The 20,534-nt window shown below is 52.2% G+C and overlaps 1 protein-coding gene across 1 annotated transcript in view; it reads left to right on the top strand.

The window, feature by feature from the left end:
* The window catches only part of TLN2 (talin 2), a 40,281-nt gene extending 39,646 nt beyond the window's left edge, over nt 1–635 (top strand). The window contains 2 exon segments of the mRNA XM_015811033.1: nt 52–177; nt 507–635. Of these exon segments, the coding sequence (XP_015666519.1) occupies nt 52–177; nt 507–635 (255 nt within the window).
* Nucleotides 636–20,534: the final 19,899 nt, after the last annotated feature.

Here is a 20,534-nt window from a genome sequence, read left to right on the forward strand (position 1 = left end):
CACAGTCTAAGCAACACACTTCCCGCTGCTGTCTCTGCTCTCCGTCCGCAGGTGGCAGGCAATGCCGTGAAACGGGCGTCGGACAACCTGGTCAGGGCAGCCCAGAAGGCGGCCTTTGGGAAGGCGGATGATGACGACGTGGTGGTGAAGACCAAGTTTGTGGGGGGCATCGCGCAGGTGAGCCTGCTCCCTGGTGCCCCCCGTCCCATTTCTTCTCAGGTTGTGGATCGCTTGAGTCTGTTGGAGGAACCGTGCACTCGCTTGACCCTGGGCAGGAGCTGGAGCTGGTGGAGAGAGCAGCTCCTTCTAGCTCAGGAAGACCCTCGTCGTCCCTTCCCCCTCTGGGATGAGGGAGAAAGGGCAGCTTCCCTCGGGGGTCCCCTTGGGGGTGTCAGACACCGCATGACCTGGACTCTTCCACGCTCCAGCTGCTTCTCAGTCAAGGAGGTTGGCTGGTTTTTCGTACCTTGGGCTTCTGTAGCACCATCCTTGTCTCGTTTCCCCAGATCATCGCAGCCCAGGAGGAGATGCTGAAAAAGGAACGGGAATTGGAGGAAGCCCGGAAAAAGCTGGCCCAGATCCGCCAGCAGCAGTACAAGTTCCTCCCCAGCGAGCTGCGGGAAGAGGAAGGCTAAACGCCCGCACGGGTCTCGCTGGGAAGAAAGTGAGCCGAGCACGGGGTGGGGGTGGGTGGGAAGGTGGAGGGGCCGTGCTACAGAGAGACACTGCCAAGCCCTTGCCAACATTTGGGGTATGTGAGAAGACCCAACACTTTATCCACAGCCTCCTGGCAAGCCCACCCCATGGTACAGTGTTAGGGTACCCCCTCTGCCCCACCCCCACTCCCCGGCCTTTGTTTCTTGTATCTCAGGAGAAAAAAATCTTGCCTCTCACAACTGGGGTGATCAAGTCAGTATTATAACATATCCTGAAGTTTTGATCTATTTATTATCCTCTTTGGTATCACGTGGGAAAGCAAGCTTGAGACGTCTTCGACCCGGAGAAGCCGCCCCCCTGGAGCTGGGGCAGGTGGCTCTCTGCCAGTGTTACGAGACAGTTTCACAGATGGAGGAATCTTTCACAGGACCCTATTGCACTAAAAGTACTCGGTTCAGCACACTGTGGACAGCAGCCCCTCCTGTACCCCCACCAAGAATTAGAATAACCTGCTTTCGGAAGGATGCGATGCCCGTTTGCCCGTATTCCTCTGGGGCAGAGAGCACCAAACACACCTGCTCAGCATTAAACACAACCGTTTTTCTCTCTTGTTTTTGTGGATACTTTGTTTTGTGGGGTGTCTACCCTGGTCCATATCTAAGTTTTTCATTGCTGCGAACAAGGACGGGCCCAAGAGGCAGATTTAGACCTGGGATGGCACCACGTTGTGTCCGTTAAAGCTGCTCTTGGGTTGTGAGTTTAAACTCTATGAACCCCTGAGGACTAGTAATGTGCATTTTGGTCTTTTTGTTTTGTTTTGTTTTGTTCCCCAAGCTTTGCTAAGGGAAGTCAGATGTTGATTTTAGGAATTGCAAAAGACCATGTCTGCATATTTAACATCTGAACAATAAAGCCAGACTGTATTTTTCCAGTAAATGATCAGTGGACCGCTCTCTAAACTGAAGCGCTTTAGAAAAAAAGCTCCATCTGAGTGAGAGGCTGCAATTTCAAAGGTGCTGCAATTATTTTTCCTTTAATGTGACATAAAATCTTAGCTAAGGTAAAATTATTCTTTGTGCTTCTTATTCCAAACTGCAACATGACTGAAAACAGGGCAATTCCTTAATATGTTTTGGCTGTTGGGTGGCAGAAATTTTCAGAACGGGGGTTGCAATTTGTCTGCTGGGGGGAAAAAAAGCTTTCTTAAACCATCCTGAATACCTTGAAGCTTTCTTAAGCGTCGTAGCTCAGCTTGTAACCAGCTGCTCAGCTCCAGTCTTTGGGGAAGCGCTAACTGGCATCATCTGGCTGAAGGGGGGGGCAGAATTCAGTCAGGAAGCTCAGGCTGGGCGCTGGAGAGTCTCAGCCAGGGGTGTGTGGCTGGGTGGCATCTACATGCCAAACTGTAGAAGCCGGGGCAAAATCTGCTCGTGGACTGTGTCCTCCAGCCTGTGGATGGTCAGTGTGGATAGAAGGTCAGATCTCCGTGAAACGTGTCGCCAGCCAGCCCGAAAGTAGCAGAGCTGTGTTTCTGCCCTGCAAGACACCCTTTTCTTCCTGCAGGGAGGGGTGTCCTTGTTTGGATTGTTCCATAAGGGTCCCCATGATTGGCGGCTCCTGATCATGCCACATGGTCACCAGAAACAGATCCCTGGATAGAAAACACTTTGCCAGAATTTCATGTTATTTTTGGAAAGGATGCTACCTGCAGCGACCTGCCTGGGCTTCAGTCTGGCTCTCCATTGAGAAGGGGACCGTTTGAAGGACCAGCTTTTGTGAGCAGATCTCTTTTGTGAACAGCTTTTGTCCGTTGCCCCCCCATTGTAAAACCTACACCAAACTGGCATTGTGCAGCAGAGACATTTAGGGGGACGTGGGGCTCGGGGTGCAGAGGCAGAGAGGCCAAGCAGGGGAACCGGCACCAAGGCTGAAGGGAGAGAATTTCCAGATGCAGTTTGTGTTTCCTCGGGCATCCTCCAGCAAAACAGCCATGCTGGCAAAGAGCTTTAAATTGCTGATGGGTTGAATCTGGGGTGCTTCAGTCAAAACGGGGAATGGCTCTTGAGGAAGGGGACACAGCAGCCGCCCAAGTTCTTCTCCAGGCTATGCCCCTCTGCTCTCGTCCACTGACTAAAACGTCACCCTTGGTGCTCGGCATTACCTTTCTGAAGAAGCACCTGGTCAACCACGGGTCCCTTCCCATGGAAGAGCCGTGCTCACCTTTCCTGGGCGGGCTTCCTTCCAGTGAAGGAGGGGGTCCTTGCCTCAGGGCAGATGCTTCATTGGTAGAGCGGGAAAATGTCTCCACTGGAAGCAATCGGGAAGGAGGGCCTGCTGGTGATTCTTCCCATCCTTCAACAACTCTGGAAATTCTCACACTCTGTTGCTGTGCGTCCCTGGAACATCTGGATGCAGCCGAGGCTCCTTTCATGGCACCCAGGCCTCTGGGAGAGGGGTTCACCCTCAGAAAAAGCCATGCCCACCCAAAGGAAGATGGCCACTGTCCAAAATGATGCACTCTCTTGATGTTACACTGTATGTATGCTCTTTACCTGGCCCACAAAGCTGTTTTGTATTTACCCTAAATAAAATTTTGAATCAAGTCGCTCCTTCCTTCAGTGCTCTCATGAACCCACCAGCTATTCTGTTTTCTAAAATGTTATGCACCCCATTTCAGTGGGGAATCCTTGGGTCAAGAAAGGACCTTACACAGAAGAACAGTGTCCACCTTGAGGAGAGCCTTGAAGCTTTAACACGTTGGTTGCATTTGTGTTCATTTGTGCAATGAGGGAACCAGGGATCCCTGTTTCCTGGTCAGAGACTCATTTGTGTCTGAGTGGCTCCCCCTTTTGATTACTACAATGTGTTTCATTTTGGACTGCCCTTGAAGAACTAGAAGGTCAGTGGTGTCAGCTGGGTAAGTTTTACTTGGAACTGTTGATTCCTAAGATTTCTTTTTAAGCAAATTCCCAGGTCCTTTATTACCGGTAGGAGGAACGTAAACTCAGCATATAACTGCCGCTGTGAGAGCTGCGGTGGGAGTGTGAACATTAAGGTAGACTCGCCAATGAGCCCTGTGTTTGTTTATGCACTGAGGCACTTGAGGGGCCAAAACTTTGCCCCGAAGAGCTTCCAGTCTAAAACACAAAGGAGGAAGAGGAAAGAAAACCAAGTGGGGAGAATAGGAATAGGAGGATGGGATGGGATAGAATAGGATAGGATATTGGAAAATAGAATAGAATAGATATTGGAGAATAGAATAAAGAGTTCTTTTTTGGCCAAGTGTGATTAGACACACAAGGAATTTGTCTCCGGTGCAGAAGCTCTCAGGGATAATGATATCCTGTCGGGGAACGGTCCAAATCCTGAGTTGCCCATCTGATCTGTTCTTTTAAGCCCCTTTGGAGGAGGAAAAAAGAATAAGCCGAGAATGAGACTGCATTCCCAGCATATTTGGCGAGGCAATTGCCCAGCGCAGGAAAACTTAGCAAGCAGCCTCTGTTGCCAGCCAGTCTTCCAGGCTCAGGAATTCAGAAACGCTCGGCACTCTGTGTGGCTGGTAAAGGGGGCAGCATTCCTGAGCTAAGTTGTCACCATCTGTAGTGCTCCAGGTTGGGCTTCTTTGAAACGAAATCTTTTGTCCGGCACTCCCCGTTTAATCTCCCTACCGGTGCATTCACAAGACTTGCCTGCCTTGCCTCCCAGGTTTGGTGCCAAAACAACCTCAGTCTGAGGGCTGCCCATTGGCCGAACGGTGCTGTTTTTCTGCTGGCAGAAGGAGGCAGCCCTCTGTTCTTCATCCTGGAAGCACCGCAGGAGCCAAATCAGAAAGGCATCTGCGGGTGCAGCCGGGCTGAAAGTGGGGGCAGTGTGTGTGTGGGGGGGGGTAACTGTTGGTCAACTGGTCAGCAGCTGGGTCTCCCCAATGCAAAGAGACCTGCACAGACTGCTCAGGACGTGGCTGGTTTGGGTTTGGTTTACCTGCAGTGAACCAGCCATTGTGGCTTAGAGCAGTGTTTCTCGATCTAGGCCTGGGGTCCTCAACCTTGGAAACTTTAAGACTTGTGGACTTCCAACTTCCAGAATTCTGGGAGTTGGAGTCACAGGTCTTAAAGTTGCCAAGGTTGAGGACCCCTGATCTAGGCCACTTCTCAGATAGGTGGACTTCAACTCCCAAGCTGGCTGGGGAATTCTGGGAGTTGGAGTCCACCCATCTTAAATTGCCCCGGTTGAGAAACCTTGGCTTAGTACTGCAAACAGACTCAGTCCTGATACTTTGCACCAGGTTTAGCCTTAAGGGTTAGTGCAACCAACACTTTCCTGGAGTCACTGCTGAGTGGGGATGATGGGAGATGTATTCCAATCCCGGCGGGTGGGGAGAGAGGGCAGGCTTGGAAGGGCTGCCCCAGGCAAGTGGCTTGACCCCACTTACAATATCTTCAGTGGAGGGAAAGGTTCTGGCTGCCCCACCCAGCCTCAAAACACTTCGCTTTCTCCTTTAGAGTGGAGAGTACAAAATGCTCTCACGTCGTGGGCATAAATCACTGCCTTCCCCCAGAGAGCGCCAGAAAAGGCCTGGTTTCCCCTGCGCTCTTTTTTAATATGGAAATTTATCGTCCCTTGAGATAAAAGTGAATTATGGCTGCTTTCTGGAGCCAGCCAGAGTCCTTCTGGTCCAGTATCTCACAGGCCAGCTAGGAAACCCTCCTCATGGTCAGGGTGTGGGGCGCAACCTGCTCCAGGGCTCAGCCCCCCCCCCCAGGAGCAGAAAGGGGGCAAGATTGGCTTCCTTCCTAAAAACTTGGTTAAGCCTCTTGAAAAGCACCCTGAGCCAGGCGGGTGGTTGGGGGCCAAGATCTCTCAGTTCAGTTTCCAACTAAGACTTCGCTCTTAAAAGATGGGAAGGGAAATGCCTCAGAACCCCCTCCTCCAGCTCTCCTGGGCTCAGCCATCTGTAGCCAAGGAATCAGCAATGCCCAGAGTTTGCCATTTCCAACTGACACCCCCCAGGAACTGCCCCCCCCTCCGCCTGGGTCCCTCACTTGGGGTTTTTTTGTGTTTACCGAGGCAGCTTGGCCAGGGTTACAAAGTGCCCCCCCCATTGCCAAGACACAGAGCAGAGACTGCCAAGGGGTAGAGGAGGGAGGAGGGCAGGGTGATTCCTGGGGTCTGGTGGGATCCGCTCCATATTAGGGTATTTTGCTCCCGTCTGTCCACATAGGGTCCTCTTCGCTTCAGGCCCGCATTCCAGAGGGCTGCACGGCAGATGTCCTGTTTCCAATCTTCTCAGCAGGGCTGCTGTTTAAAGGGGCAGCTCCCCCCCCCCCCGTTCGGAGAGGGGGCGGAAGGCGAGCGTTTCAGAAAAGCCCTGGCAGGGCTCGGTTTTTTAACATGGGGGCGAGAAGGGGGGAGGAAAGCAGGCAGCTAATTGGCAGGAAGCCCCTTCCTTCCTTCCCTCCCTCCTTCCTGCAAGAGATTGCCCCTTCCTCCCCCCCTTCTTCCTTACAGGCAGGCCCAGTTTGTGCCTTTAGCAGCTACTTCATCCTGCCCCAGTTTTATGGCCTCTCCTGGTGATGAATTGCCTTGCTGTGGTTAGATCTGGTGGTCAAGTCTGGTGTGCATCACCAGAGGCCGGCGGGACAGGACTGCCTGCGGAAAGATTCCCCAAAAGGGTGCAAAGAGCTGCGGGACCCACTGTGGTCCATAGAGAGCATTTCTCCCCTCTTCCCTGCCTCCGCAGGGAAGGTCCAGGAGTGAAGAGGGGCTCCCTTTGGATAACTGGGCTCAGCCTCGGGGTCCTGCCTCATCACTCACAGTGCCAAAGGGGAATCTGGGGGAGGGGAGTGCCACATTCAGACCCATCTGACGCAAAGACGGTGCAGAGTTAAACCCAGCCCTCCCTCATTGCAAAGAGGCAGCAGGGAGCCGTGGAGCCTCTCCATCCATGCCTGCAGGAGGTGCCCCCATGAACCCCCCCCCCCAACGAGGGAACAGGCGGCTGACTGGAGACCTGGGAAATGCAGAGGAAGGGAGGCCTGAGCACATTTTCCAGGGATGACGTGATTCACCGTCGCCCAGAGCGGGAAGGTGATCTCCTCAGCTCCCGGCAAAGGGAGGCTTCAACCTTTCCTCCCAAAGCACAAATCCGGAAACAGGTCTGCCCGCCTCCTTCACTGACGCCCAGCTCTGTGGTCAGCAACAGCCCCTCGGTGAGAAAATCCAATACCAATGCAGCCCCCTCCCCACCCTCCCCCAGTGTTCATTGCAACTCTCGGGACCAGAGCTGGAAGAGAAACTCTTGGGTTGTTTAGGTCTCCAGCTGCAGGGGTGGCCTTTTCTTTCTCAGTGCCCCCCCCACCCTTACAAAGAGGTACCCTCTTTTGCTGTCTTCCGAATCCTCTCTTTTTCTAGCAACCTTTGGTCTAAAAGAAAGGGAAAGGCTTAAGCTTTAACCATGGGGTGCAGGGAAGGAATTATAAGCCCCTTCTCTCCTTTTTTCCACATCTTTTCCACCTGCACAGAACTGCCTGAAGCCTTGAACAGTCCGTGCAGGCTTATTCAAAGCTTGGGGACAATCTTTGCTGAAAAAACAAAGGCCAACAAGGAAAGGACAGAAGCTTAAGCAAGCCTCCGTTAGCCAAAAAAGGCCTCTCTTCCTGTTTTTGCCCCCCCCCCCAGCCTGCCTGCTCCTGGGTCTGGATGCCCAGGCAGAGGAAATGGCGATGTCCATCTAAGGCAGCGGAGGTGGCTGCAGGTAGGGTGATGTCATCCAATTAATTGCAAGGTTTTCTCCCAGGCTGGGGGAGAGGGAGTCACAGATGATCTCATGGGCAGCTGTTACATAAGGCAACTTGGCTTAATGCGCCTGGTTCAGTGGTTTTGCCCTGGGGTTGTATTTTTGCACGTTTTGATCCACAGAAAGGCAGGGCAAGGTGATGACAGGGAAAGGAATCTGGCCTTGGCTTGGTCCGCTTTGACCAGCTGGAGGACATCTGTTGGGATCTTCTGTTCTCAGGTGGGCATCAAAGGCCAGAGGGAGACCCCCCCCTCCTGCCTTCAGAAGAAGAGGAGGAAGCAGGAGGCTGCCCCCCTCTCAACCTGTTCCTGCAGTCCCAGAAAGAGATCTGACTTGCTCTCTGGGGGAAACTAAGCAACCTTGAGGTAGGAGATTCTCAACAACTCAGAGCTTTTCCTGCTGCATGGGCTTGGGGGTCCTCCGAGGCTTTGTAGTAAAGTCAACGATAGATGGTCACGTGCTTTAAGCAGCACCCTTGTCCTCCATGAGGTTCTCTCCCTGGAATGGAAAAAGGAACATGGGGTGAATTGGTGTGAATTCTGCCATGCTAGTTTATAAACCAAGGATAATTGCTTCACATGATGAATGTGGACAATAGAGGCTTCTTCAACTGCCCACTCAGAAAACAAATCCTGACTTAGCACAACATGTGAATTCAGCTTGGAAGCGAGATGGGAAGACACAGCTTCCATCCAACTTCCTTTGGCTGCGTTCAGTGAGACACTTCACCACACTTAATGCAACAAGGGCTTACCTAAAACAACCAATGTTCTGGGCTGGCATTACAATGGAGCCTTAACCTGATTGCACAAGTAGGTTTGCAGAGCACACCAGGCTAAATCGTGGCTATAGGTTGGCTTGCTTTCTGTGGGTCTTCCACAAGAGGCAAGGTTAACGCTCAGATCCTGGATCACTTCCAGTGCCTGCTTCCCTCTGCAGAGCTGCTGCTGCTGAATCCAGCCTCCTCAAGCAGCCTGGACAGGATGAGCCTGGTGGCGCAGCCTTAGCTATAAAAGGCAAAGTGGAGCATTTGTTTAGGAATTGTGAAAAGTGTAGGATGTGCCAAGGGCTTTAAGAGGAGCTCCTGGGACATGAGAGTCCTCCTCACCTGTAGAGAGCGCTGAAGTCAATCAGAATAAAGCTGGAAAGGACCTTGGAGGTCTTCTAGTCCAACCCCCTGCTCAAGCAGGAGACCCTATACCATTTCAGACAAGTGGCTGTCCAGTCTCTTCTTAAAAGCCTCCAGTGATGAAGCACCCACAACTTCTGGAGGCAAGTTGTTCTACTGGTTAATTGTTCTCAGGAAGTTTTTCCTAACAGTGAGTCCCAGGCGGGGCAATGAAGCAACGAGGCATGTCCACCTTGGCCAGCTCATCTCAGGTCTCACCTGTTGGGTCCAAGCCTCTCCAACCTGTATCCTAGTTTTGTCTCCTCAATGTTTGGTCAAACTAATTAGGTTAAACCTTGTCTAGCAAAGCAGGCCTGCCTTGAAATAGCAAAGCCTGCCTTGAAATAGCTGTAATGTAACCATGGTTGTGCACTAAGGACCGAGGGTGTGAAGGCATACTGTGACCATGGCATGGTAAGGGAATATGCCTAGTGCAAGAGTGTGTGGCTCCTATTGACCTCAGGGTGGGTGGAACACATGGGGGGGTGTCCCTTTGTGAGCCCAGTTAGGCCTCACTACATGAAGTTGCCCGGTCTGCCTTCTGTGTGTTTGCCCAAATAGGTGGGTTGGCCCACCAAACTGAGGGCTTGGGGACCTTGGTCATTAACCTTTTGCTCCAGCAGAGGGCGCCCCCCCAGAGTGCAGTGTGGTTTTCGTCCAAGGAGGGAGGCTTGAGCTGTGGTGGCAAAGTTCTGTCTAGCCCTGGAGAAGACAAAGTGGCTCCTTGGACGATTTTTGTCTTTGGAGAAATGCCGGGATGTCCTGGCTTTTTTTTTATTGCAATATATTGCAATTTTATTTACTTGCAACATTATTGAAAATTTTTGACTTTCAGGTTACAGTTCAACATTTTACATGCAATGCAATACATTTATTAATAACCTATTATAGATCAGAAATGATAAAACCCAAATTATCCAAATCAGCATTTCAATAAAAGTACATGCTATATATAAGTACACAGAAAAATATTTTTCTTCTCCATTTGGAAAGTCCTGATTTGGGAATGTCCTGGCTTTGATGGAAGGTCTGTGGACCCAAAAGGGGCTCCGGTCTGTTGAAGAGATGCAATCTTTTGCGTCTCTTCTGGTTCCCAGATCTTGATCTCCCCACCCGCCTCCAGAGTAGCCGGGGGATATTTGGTCTCCAGTTCAACCTTTCAGCTTCTCTCTGCCTGGCCAGAGGGCCGACCCTCCCCTCCTGCTCCGTCTTGAGTGGACGGGGGGGATCAAGCTCAGCGGAGGCTTCCCCAGCTGGCACCCACCCAAGGGGATGGATTACAACTCCCATCCATACAGAGGGTAGCATATGATACTCTTACACATCACCTTAAGACTTGGTTTATTGAATCAGCCATAATAGACTAGGTCCACACATGCCATATTCTAGCATTTGCAAACTACTTAGTGTGCGCAGTGAAAACTTAGTGAAAACTAAAGCAAGACACCAACGTGGTGGCTTTGTGAGCTGTATGAACCAAGGGTTACAGCCCAGAAGAGCTGGAGGGGGCCAGGCTGTCTTAGCGCAGCTGGGGGACCTGGGAAGCAAGCACTGAGGGCCCGATCACGCGGACTCCCCTCTTGTCTGAGTGCAACCCATGTTACTCTTGCTGTGCTTCCCCCATTGGTTGCACCCGTTTGAGTTGCCCTGGCTATTTCGACGTCAGCTCAGAGTTCCTTTCTAAACTGGAGCTCAGCTCTTTACACATACTTTATTTTGAGCTGTTCTTGAAATCCTACCCCGCTGTGTGCATTCTAAGGAATGAATCAAGGCCAGAAGGGTTTGACTCTCCCTGGTCAGGAGGAGCAGGAGGACCAGAGAGAAGCCTTGTGTGGCTGCCCTGAACTCTGAGAGCGAACCTGAACAATACAGGCAAAGAATACTCAACCTGGCACCCTCCATATGCGAAGGACTCCTGTCTCACAATCTCCAGTCCACACAGGCCTTTGTGTCACGTTGACACCTTTTCTCTGGAACCTCCTACAAAGGCCAGGCTCTCCTCCTGCAGAGGCAAGATGTGGGTTCAAGACTTTGCCGCTGGCCTTCAGCAGCCGAGGCCCTGGCGATGAGGTGTCCTCCCTGCGGTTGCCTTTCTGATTATCCTTCCCCTTTTCTTATCAGCCGCTGTAAAAGGTCTGTCTGGTCTCCAGCTATAAAATATGACGGATGGTTTTAATTCATGCCTGTTGTATTCAGTCCTGCCCCAGGAGGGCTTGCAGCAGATGCCTCCCAGGCCTTCCCTGGCCAAGATTAAACCAGCTGCTTTTCATCCCACCTTTGCTCTGGGAGCTCTTTCAAGCATACTTGAAGATCTCAGAAGGTCTCATTCTTTGGAAACTTTCTGGAAGCCGTATAAAAGATTCCAAATGCAACTGAAAATATTCTGCACCAAGAGCCGCATGGTGGGTTGGGGAATTCTGGGAGTTGAAGTCCACACATCTGAGGTCAAAGAACATAGTGGTAGATGGTAGCTGCTGGCACAGGGGCTGAGATGCCGCTGATCCCCTTTCCCTGGAGAGATGCTTGTCACTCCTGAGAGGAGCTTTGGAAGCAGCTGGGTCTTCCGAGAGGTAGCAGGAGGCTGCTCAGGCAGGAGGAGAAGAAAAAGCAGAAGAGAGGAAGGGCTTGGAGTTGAGGCTGCAAGATCAGCAGAGGCTCCAAGGAGAAGCAGCATCCCTGCTTTGTTGAACTACTAGACCAAGAAATCGGAACAGTTCGATTAAAAACACCAATCTTTGTAAATGGAGAATTGGATCTGCAGTACTCTTGGCCCTGACTGGAGGATCCCAAGTACCCCGAGGTTGAGGAAGGGTCCATTGCCCACCAGATCTCCACGGGAACTCCTGCCTTCCTTTGATCCACTCTCCCGTGCTTCACCACTCATGTGTGGCCACCACCAAGCCCCTGATGCACCTCCTGAGCTTGATTGGGCCCCCTCCAGCTCCCCCAGGTGGCTGCCCCAGCCCCACCCAGCCAGCAGAGCCTCTTAATTCCTTCTCACCCCCCTGAAGCTAAAGCTGCCTTTGCGGGATGCCAGTTTCTTAGCCAGCCCGCAGCGGATGCTGCTGCTGCTGCTGCCGGCATGTGCTAAGACGCTGGCATCCCAAGCATGCTGGGGAAAGGTGGGTGGCTCTGCCCAATTCAGCTGGAGACCAACTGACTATGGGATGGACGTCCAAACCACAGCAGTCAACATACAGGAAATGTCTCCAACGTGTGGACGTTGGAGGAGGAGAGTCCTTAATCTACAGCATCACAAAATCAGGAGAAGTCACAAGTTTTGCTAAAAGGCTTTCTAGAGCTGCAGGGGATTTCCTCCAGGGCCATTTCACCAGCCAATCACAGGAGCTGCAACTCAGAGGATCTTACACTTTTCAGTACATTTTATGAGCCAGAAAAGTGGCTATCAACTATCAACCTCATGTTCTTCAACTTGCTGTCCTTCTGATTGATTTTCCATCCCATGTTGGAAGTTTTGCAAGGCCTGAGCCAGCTTGAAATCCATGCTCCCTCCTCCTGCTTCCGTTCAAGAGGGGGCCACGGGGGAAGCCTCAACCCGGTCTCCCTTGTCAGAGGAGCCCCCACGGCCTTCTTGGGGTGCAGCAGACAAGCTGCGATGGCCTCTTCCTCAAGCGCTCATCCATGACTGAAAGGCTTCCCAAGGAGCTCTCCTGCCCTTCCTCTCAGCAGTCACCACCCCAGAGAGTTCCCCATCTGCTGCCATAAAGTGGGCATTTTGGGCTCACTCCAGAAACAGCTGTTGACCCTGCTGGCTATTTATACCGGCTCTGCCTCTTTGTTGAAGAGATGGAGGGTCCTCCAGGAACTAAAGCTGGGAGCAGTACTCAGACAAGAGCAGCAACAGAAAAGGCTGTCAATTTTGCCCAGCATGGCTGGCTGGGGAATTCTGGGAGTTGAAGTCCACCCCTTGCTGAGGTTGAGAAATGCTCTGATGATCCCCAGGCCATCCCCGCAGGGTTAGTGACCCGCTGGATGTCTTGAGCAATAAAGCAAAGCTTTGCAAAAGGGCGACTTCCACCCATCTACAGCACAGCAGGAGAGTCTGCAAGCCATCAGATGCCTGAAAGTTCACAGGAGGAAGTCCTGCGATTAGGTTGCCCTGTTCAGTCAGCTTTCCGGTGAGTCAACCGCCTGCTCAGGGTGAGAGGCCGACCCTCGTCACAGAAGGAGGAAAGGCTGCATCGGATGGTGGTGGATTTGGCCACCGGGGTTGAAGAACGGAAGACATGAAGTGCCTTCAAACCTAGCCTTGGACCGGATGTGGCCACCAGTCAGGGTGCCTGCTGGTTGTGGTGCTCTGCTCTTCCGTGTTGGTGTATTATTTGCCTGCCTGAAGTGAGGAATAGCCCTATTGGGTCAGGCAAGGCGTACCTTGGCCAAGACCCCTGTGTGGCCCTCAAAACCTTCAGGTGTTCCTTTCTCACAATCCCAGCCCTCCTGACGAAGAGGATGAGCCTAGGAGACCTCAGGGCGGGGCCCCGGGGCCCCCTCCTGGGCTTGGAGGGAGCTGCCCCCAACTCAGAGGATGGATGGAGTCCAACAGCCCCCACCTTCATGAATGTGTCCGATCTCCTTTTAAAGGCATCACCACGACTCGGGTGAAAGAATTCCAAGGTTAACTATCTATTCAGGATATTTTGAACATTTTGGTCCAAGCCAGTCATATTTAACATTTTTTTCCAGCCACCTTCCCTTTTTCTTTGTACTCATCATTTTCTTCATGGATGTTTTTCACGGGTGTCCTTGACATTCTCCTTGGTTGTTCCCAAGCAGCTGGTTTTTTATCACTCAAAAATGCTCTGTCTGCTAGGAATGACAGAATTATGAAAATAACACAGAAGCAAACAGCTGGATGGCTGACGTGAAATGCTATATATCCCTAGCAAAGGATTTCTTGGCAATAAACATGGTTCCTCTGAGTCTCTCACACCATCCTCTGACCCTCGGCCTCTTAAACAAAGGGGGGGGCTACTGGTCCTTAATGCCTATTTTTATCAGGAGGGAAGAAAAGGCCACCTCCTCACTTTAATTTAATCCCTTGGGCCAATTCTTCATCTTTGGCCACATCTCTTCTTTAAAGGCAAGAAGGAGGTAGCTCAAATATAGATGGTGATTTAGATAACTCCAACCTAGCAAGTAACTATTGGCCTGAATGTGTGCAGAAGAGCGTGCCCAGACTCCCTCATTCAGTTCCAGGTTCTTTGGGAAGTTTGAGCAAACGAGGCAGCAGAAGACAGTTGGCATCGAATGCCTCACTAGCCTTCCTTCCTTCCGGCTCCTCTTCTGGGGCTGAAATGCTGGGGACAGCCTGTTTTTGAATGAAAACTTCTCCATCATCCTTCAAGCTGCTGTCTTGAAGCAAAAGAGGCATCCATCAACTTGGAAGTTGGTTCTCTCCGTTTGCTGCTTTATTTTGTCTCTGCAGTTCTGGTTTTAGTTGGGTGCTCTGTGCAGCTGGCAGAATGCAAAGGTGTCAAGGCTGCTTGTACGCATTTGTGTGACTCAACACACCCTCAAGATACTGAGGCCCCGACTGCTCTTGCATGAAAGTGAGCATTATGGCCTAGGGTTAGGGTTACGTCACCATGAACTCAGAGAGAAAAATGGACATTGCCAACAAATTTGGAGTGCTTGGGTAGGGTTAGAAAGGCATTGACTTTTCTAGCCTGCCGTATCTATCTTTCGTGGTAAAATACATGGGAAAAATCCCATTGGAGGAAAATTCCACTTAGGATTAGGGTTAGGTCACCATGAACTCATAGAGAAAAATGGACATTCCCCAACAAATTCAGAGTGCTTGGGCATGGTTAGGAGGGCACTGACTTTTCTAGGCTGCCCTATCCATGTTTCTTGGCAAAATACAAGGGAAAATCCCATTGGAGGAAATATTCCACCTAGACCGATGACTCCCAAACACACCGATCGAGTTAGAAGTGGCCACCTTCTCTTGCAGCACCGCTTTGCCCTAAAAGGAAGACACCGCTTCTGAAACCAGCACAAGTGTTCTGGCCTTGTGGAGAGGAAACTTTATTAATTGAAGGATTATTTTAATTACAGCCTGTCCTCCCACTCGGGGCTCCATTGCATGACTGCATCAAAACCAGTGAGCTCAGTGAACCGAAACCCGTGTTTCAGCCAAAACATCAACCATGTTGCCCTCAACGGTTCTTCCCTGCTCCATTCTCAAGGATATCCCACAGGACACAGGGAACACTCCTCAGAAGATTTCTAAGGGGATTTCCATCGGAATGGAGAAAAGAGCTGTTTCATTCTGTGGTTCTTGTCCAGGATTCCAGGAAGGAAGCACAACCCCCCCCCCATCTTTTTCATGTCCTTCTGGACCAGACTTGAATCCTGGCTTGAGCAACGGCTGGGCTCTGCCTGACCTCTCTCCTCATCATAACTGGTCGTCGCACTTACAGACACACCCAAGAATGTAGCTTGATTCCTCATGACACCTTGATTTGCTCACCCAGTTCAAGTCCCAACAGGCAACTGATTTTGTCTGGGCCTTCGGAGGAAAGGAAATCCGAGTTATCCATCCTTCTTTCTTCTGGATTCCTGCTTCTTCAGCCTGACATGGAGGAAGTCAACTGAAGCCGACGTCAACCTTGTGAAAGCACCAGGCTCTCAGTCACACCAGAGCAAAGCAAAGCTGCTGTGGAAGATCCATTGTTTACTCTGCTCATTGTCCTAGAGCAGGGGTCTTCAAACTCAGCCCTTTTATGACTTGTGGACTTCAACTCCCAGAATTCTGGGTGTTGAAGTCCACAAGTCATAAAAGGGCCAAATTTGAAGACCCCTGTCCTAGAGGGTCAATGGAGGCTAAAGCAGGTGCTGATGAAATGGACCCGCTGTCTGGCTTCAGTGCAGAGGCTGTGTCCTCTCACTCCCAGCTTTCCTGTGCAGACCCCCGGGGTGAGGGGCGGTAGAGCGGGGGTGGTGGTGGTGTTAAACATTTGGACATAGAGATTAAGCTCCCGAATGCCGTGCCTGCTTGGCGAGCCACTCAGCGGCTATTTTGATGGCCATTGTTAGAACCTCAGTGAGGAGATGGCGGTAGATGAGCCCTGAGGAGCACTCATTATTCAGGAAGGCAGAGTACACCATTCTTTCCACCACAAGTAAAACACTCTTTGGGAAGAATACATTCGCAAGAGGGATGAACATTTCATTAGTGGCCAATAGTCAGCCCCACAATTCTCAAAGCTCTCAAAATGAGTCTGCCAAGGACAGAATGGAATAAATTCCTGTATTCGTGTAGCGGGAAGAGAAAGAGCTCTTAGAATAGAACTTGAGGGGAGTGGTGTCCCTTTTATCCAAACAACACAAGTAGACAAAATGCTCTTTGACTTTATTAAAGTTGAATTTGGGGATGCATCTGGTGGCTTTTCTAGGGGAGTCATTCCGGGCTCCTGTCTCTGGGTGGCACCAGCCCCGCTGATTTCTTCCAGCCTGCCACCTCCTCAAGAGGAAGCTGAAGAAGGAGCCCTGGGCTGCCAGCCATTAATCTTCCAAATGGAACATCTTTAGCCCCCTGCAAGCATCTTTAGATGCTTGTAACATAATCCCTTCCCCTGAACTGAAGCCGCAGAGGCATGACAGGATGAGAGTTAAAATAAAATTGTTCCAGGCCTTGGGTGGAGGGCGACCTGCCCTATTTCCCCCAGAAGCTTTTGTGCTGCAGGTAAAATTCTGGAGGGAAGATCTGTGGGGTCTGCAGCTCCCCTTTCTGGCCAAAGAGACCCGCTTGAAAGGCCTGCTTGAGAAGGGCACCTCCTGAGTCCACCGACTCCTCCCTGCTTATTTCAGGGCTGGCTCAACGTGCTGCTGCTCTGCCTCGCCTTGGCATCTGAGCCACCCTCTTGAGTTACAGCCTTGGGCAGGTGCGCCAAGTTGGGCTATAAATATCCCCAAGAAACTGAACAGGCAAGAAGGAGACGTCTTTTCGGAAGGCCAAACTTGCTGGTTTGCACAGAGCTTTGTCCATATTCAAGCCCTGAGCCCTTCTTGGGAGCGCTTGGTTGAACTGCTCGGGGATGGACCAAGCTGCTCCCCCCCAGCCCTGCCTCCAGCATGGTCCTCCAGAAGCCTCCCAGCAGAACCTGGGCGGCCTCTGCCCACTGGGCACCTCTGCGCCTGCCTCCCAGGAGTCTGCCCCCAAAACTGCTTTTCTCTGCCATTAACCCCACCATGTGGTGTGGGGGGAGGGGGGGCAGCCTGCGCAAAGATGGACCGAGCAGTCCTCTGCAGGAAGAGGAGGTTGGTTGGGCTTTCAGGGGGGGGGATTTGGCATTTGGAGGGCAGATGGGCTTCGGGTGTTACCTTATCCCCTGAGGGAATCCCCACTTCTTGTCTGGATTTTTCTGCACCAGCAGTCATGCTCCCTCCATGCCTTCATTCAAGCAAAGAAAAAAGGGAGAGGGGAAAGCCGGGCAGATGTTCCATCCATTCCTGGAGGCCACAGGTCACTGTCCTGAGGCTGAGCCTCTGAACCAAATGCAGGGTCCCTCTGAAGGGGAGCTGGGTCCAAGGACACCCAGCGTTCAAGATTGCCATTTTTAGGCCCAGGATGCGCCCCAGACTGGCTGCTTTCTGGGGGACAAAAAAATGGAGAACCTCGGTTAATTCTGGTACAATTTTCTGGTCATCGTTACAGCTTTGAAATTTGAGGGACTGGCTAAGAGTCTGCTTGCTGAAGATGCCTTTGATCTTCTCCACAGATGGATTTATTGGCCTTTTAAGGATTGTGGTCATTTTGAACACGGGATGTAGTCAAGGAATCAGGAGAAGTCTATTTGTTCTCATCATCTTCAACCAAGAGGCAAGGAAAAGGTCTTCAAAAGGTTGGTGGGATTTCATGGGATTCCTCATCTCACTTTTTTCTTCTCCCACCTGCATTTGTTTGTACAGGTCATGGGCCTCTGGAAGCAGCCCACAATCAAAGGTTTTTAAAACCAGTCATGGGCCAAGACCGACACAAAATGCTTAGTCAGTCGGAAAATCCTTGGCCCAGAACTGGTGGAACCTGCCCATCCCGGCAGTAGCAGGATGTCTGCGCTGCACAGCCAGGGAGGATACAGGAGAAGCCAGGGGCAGAGCCACCTTGGCACAATTGTGTGATGTTCCCAAATGAAGGGGGGGGGGGAAGGGCCTGATAACCAGAGTTTGGAATTTCCCATGCCACAAAGAGTTGAGGAGTGGGGTCCCATTCAGACAAGGAGCCCTGCCCAGCAAAGAGAGGGAGCAGCTCCCTTGGTCTCCTGCCCCCCCCCCCGCTCACTCGGCCACAGCAGCCTCGAGGGGCTGCAAAAGCTTGAGGCGCCACGTCTCTCTGCAAGTCCTCCTTTTAACCTTCATGGACCAACATCAGCAAGCCTGGGATGCAGAAGAGCCTCCTCTGGCATTCGGAGCAGCTTCCCCAGAGTCAGCCAGGTCCCGGTTGGTTCCCGGCTGCAGACAACCCCCTTGCACGGAGCAGGACGGGAGGGAGGCCAAACCGGATGCAGCTTTTGCAGGCTACCAAAAGTGCCTTTTCGCCCAGAGGCCTCGAAGGGAGGGAGGGAGGGAGCAGCTTTGGAGGAGGCCAGAGACCCGAGCTCTGAAGCCCCCCCCAGCACTGGTGCCTGAAAGGGGCTGCTCAGCATCGCAGGGTGGAAGGAAGGCCTGGGGCCAGCGGTTCCTTGCCCTGCTTTTGGCAGGCGCCAGGCACGTCTCCCGCTTAAGGACTTTTCCATGGAAGGTTTAAAAAACAGCACCAAGATTCAAGGGTTGGCACAGCCACAGGAAGAGGCTTCCTCCAGAGAAGCCGTGGATCATGGCCACGAGAAGACCCACCGGGTGGCGGATGGTCCTGGGAGGAGGGATCCTGCCCGGCTGCTGCACCACTTTGGTGGTGGATGTTTTTCAGGAGCAGGATTCGCCCTTGTGGACTGAATCATCCTTGGGATCAGCTTCTGTTTTCCCATCCTGAGTGACACACCCATGGCTGCCTCTGGCACAGCTGGAATTAGGGGAGGCAAAGGAAAACCCAACAAAGCTTGTTTTCTTCTGCTCCCTGAACCTTCCCCTGGTCCTGGCCAGCTGCTTTCCCTCTTCCACCCTCCCAAGGAGGACCTTCCATTCCTCTACAGGGATCCCTCCAGGTGGGCATGCTTGAGTGCGCTGCAACAGCCCCCCCCTTGTTGAGCCCCCCCCCCCCATGACTCACAGACGCACCTATTTCACTTTGGCAACATCCTGGAAATCACTGCTTGCTCCTTTAATGGGATGTTTGTTTGGGGTTCTTAACTGTGTTTGCATGCTCTAGATCTCCTGGTAGTCCACCATCCCCAATTACTCCTTTAGTATTTTGCACAGCTGAAAGCAGGTGCAATGGCAGAGATGGTCACCAGGGGAATCTGAAGGCACCCTACGGACGGGGAGTCCAGCTCGCCCCTTGTCATGGACTGTGGCCCAATAAGGAAGACCACCTTAAGAGGGCCTGGTGGCCCCCACCTTTTCTAGCCCAAATCCAGGTTGCGAATTTTTGGCACCATCAAGAAGGGAGCTAAGCAAGGAATGCACAACGCCTTGGGACTTACTAAGCCTGCGTTTAATAACGTATAATTTAGCAACCTCTAACAAACACAAGTTCCCCTGGATCCTTATGCAGATCCAACCAATTGTTCTCAGAGGGGATTTCCTGTTGCAACCCAGTATGAGTAAATGTTTTGGCCTTTTTGCCTTCCGGGCAGGTAGGATGCCTGCAAAATCATTAGATGGGAAGATAATTAACTCCTCTGAGGATGAATCTTAAACTTACAAGAAACATTTTTCCGGGTTGAGAGCCATTTGTGAAAACTGGCCCTGGCTCTGCTAAAGAAAACCTGTGGGCACTGGGGAAAGGCTGTTGTGGCTCAGAGGATGCAGTCAAGTCGGCACCGCCAGGCAGGCGGGTTAAGGCAGGGGTACCCAACCTTTTGGCTACCAGGGACCGGTTCTGCAGAGAAAGATTTTTCCACGGACCGCAGAGTGTGTGGTTTTGCGTGCTGCCTGCATCCTGCATTTGCTTGTTTGTGCGGACCCGTTGCTGGTATGCCGCGGCCCAGTACAGGTCCACGGACCAGGGGTTGGGGACCGCTGGGTTAAGGGACCTGTTTGGGCAGGGAGAGCAGCAGGGAAGAGGGAAGGGATCCCAGAGCTGCTTCCCTGGAGTGCAGCCATGCTTTCCAGTGCCCAGAATCCACACTCGCCCACCTTGCCCCGTGGCTGGCATAGAGCCTGGCTCACTTAGCCAAGAGTCTGCATTTGCTGAGTGAGGCTGGGCTGCTTCCGGTCAGGGGTTCCTGGGAACCTGCAGGTTGGAAGGCAAGTGAGCAGCTCGGGTGGCAGCGGGTTAGAAGGGAGTGTTTCCAAGTCGGCTGCTTTAAGATCTATGGACTTCAACTCCCAGAATTCCCAGCCAGCATGCTGGGAGTTGAAGTCCACACATCTTAAAGTTGTTATGTCCAAAAAGTGCTGGCTTAGAAAGACTCAGTAGTCGCAGGCAGCAATCCCAGGGGAAGTTTAGCGTGCGGTGTGAACCCCATGGCGAGCCGACTCAGAAAGCTTGGAGGGCTGCCTCGGTGAAGGGCCGTCCGCCCTGAGAGACTGACCTCCTCTGCAGCCCGTCGTGTGAATCCGGCCAATCGGCAACCACAAGAAGCAGCTGGGGGGGAGGCCACTTGGTAACCAGGGCCCCACTTCCACCTTTGGGGTAGGTGAAGGGAAGGGGCAGCACCCCGACGCCGCTGCGGCTGGAACTGGCAACAGGGCTGGCGCTGCCCCTCCTGGCTCGGCCCTTCCTTCCGAGTAGAGCTGATCAGGCGGGGGGGGGGCAGCCCACCGCCGGGGCCCCGCTGCAGCGCCGGG

Source organism: Protobothrops mucrosquamatus, unplaced genomic scaffold (assembly GCF_001527695.2).
Source record: "Protobothrops mucrosquamatus isolate PMUCROS unplaced genomic scaffold, P.Mucros_1.0 scaffold27, whole genome shotgun sequence".
In the NCBI taxonomy this organism is placed as follows: domain Eukaryota; kingdom Metazoa; phylum Chordata; class Lepidosauria; order Squamata; family Viperidae; genus Protobothrops; species Protobothrops mucrosquamatus.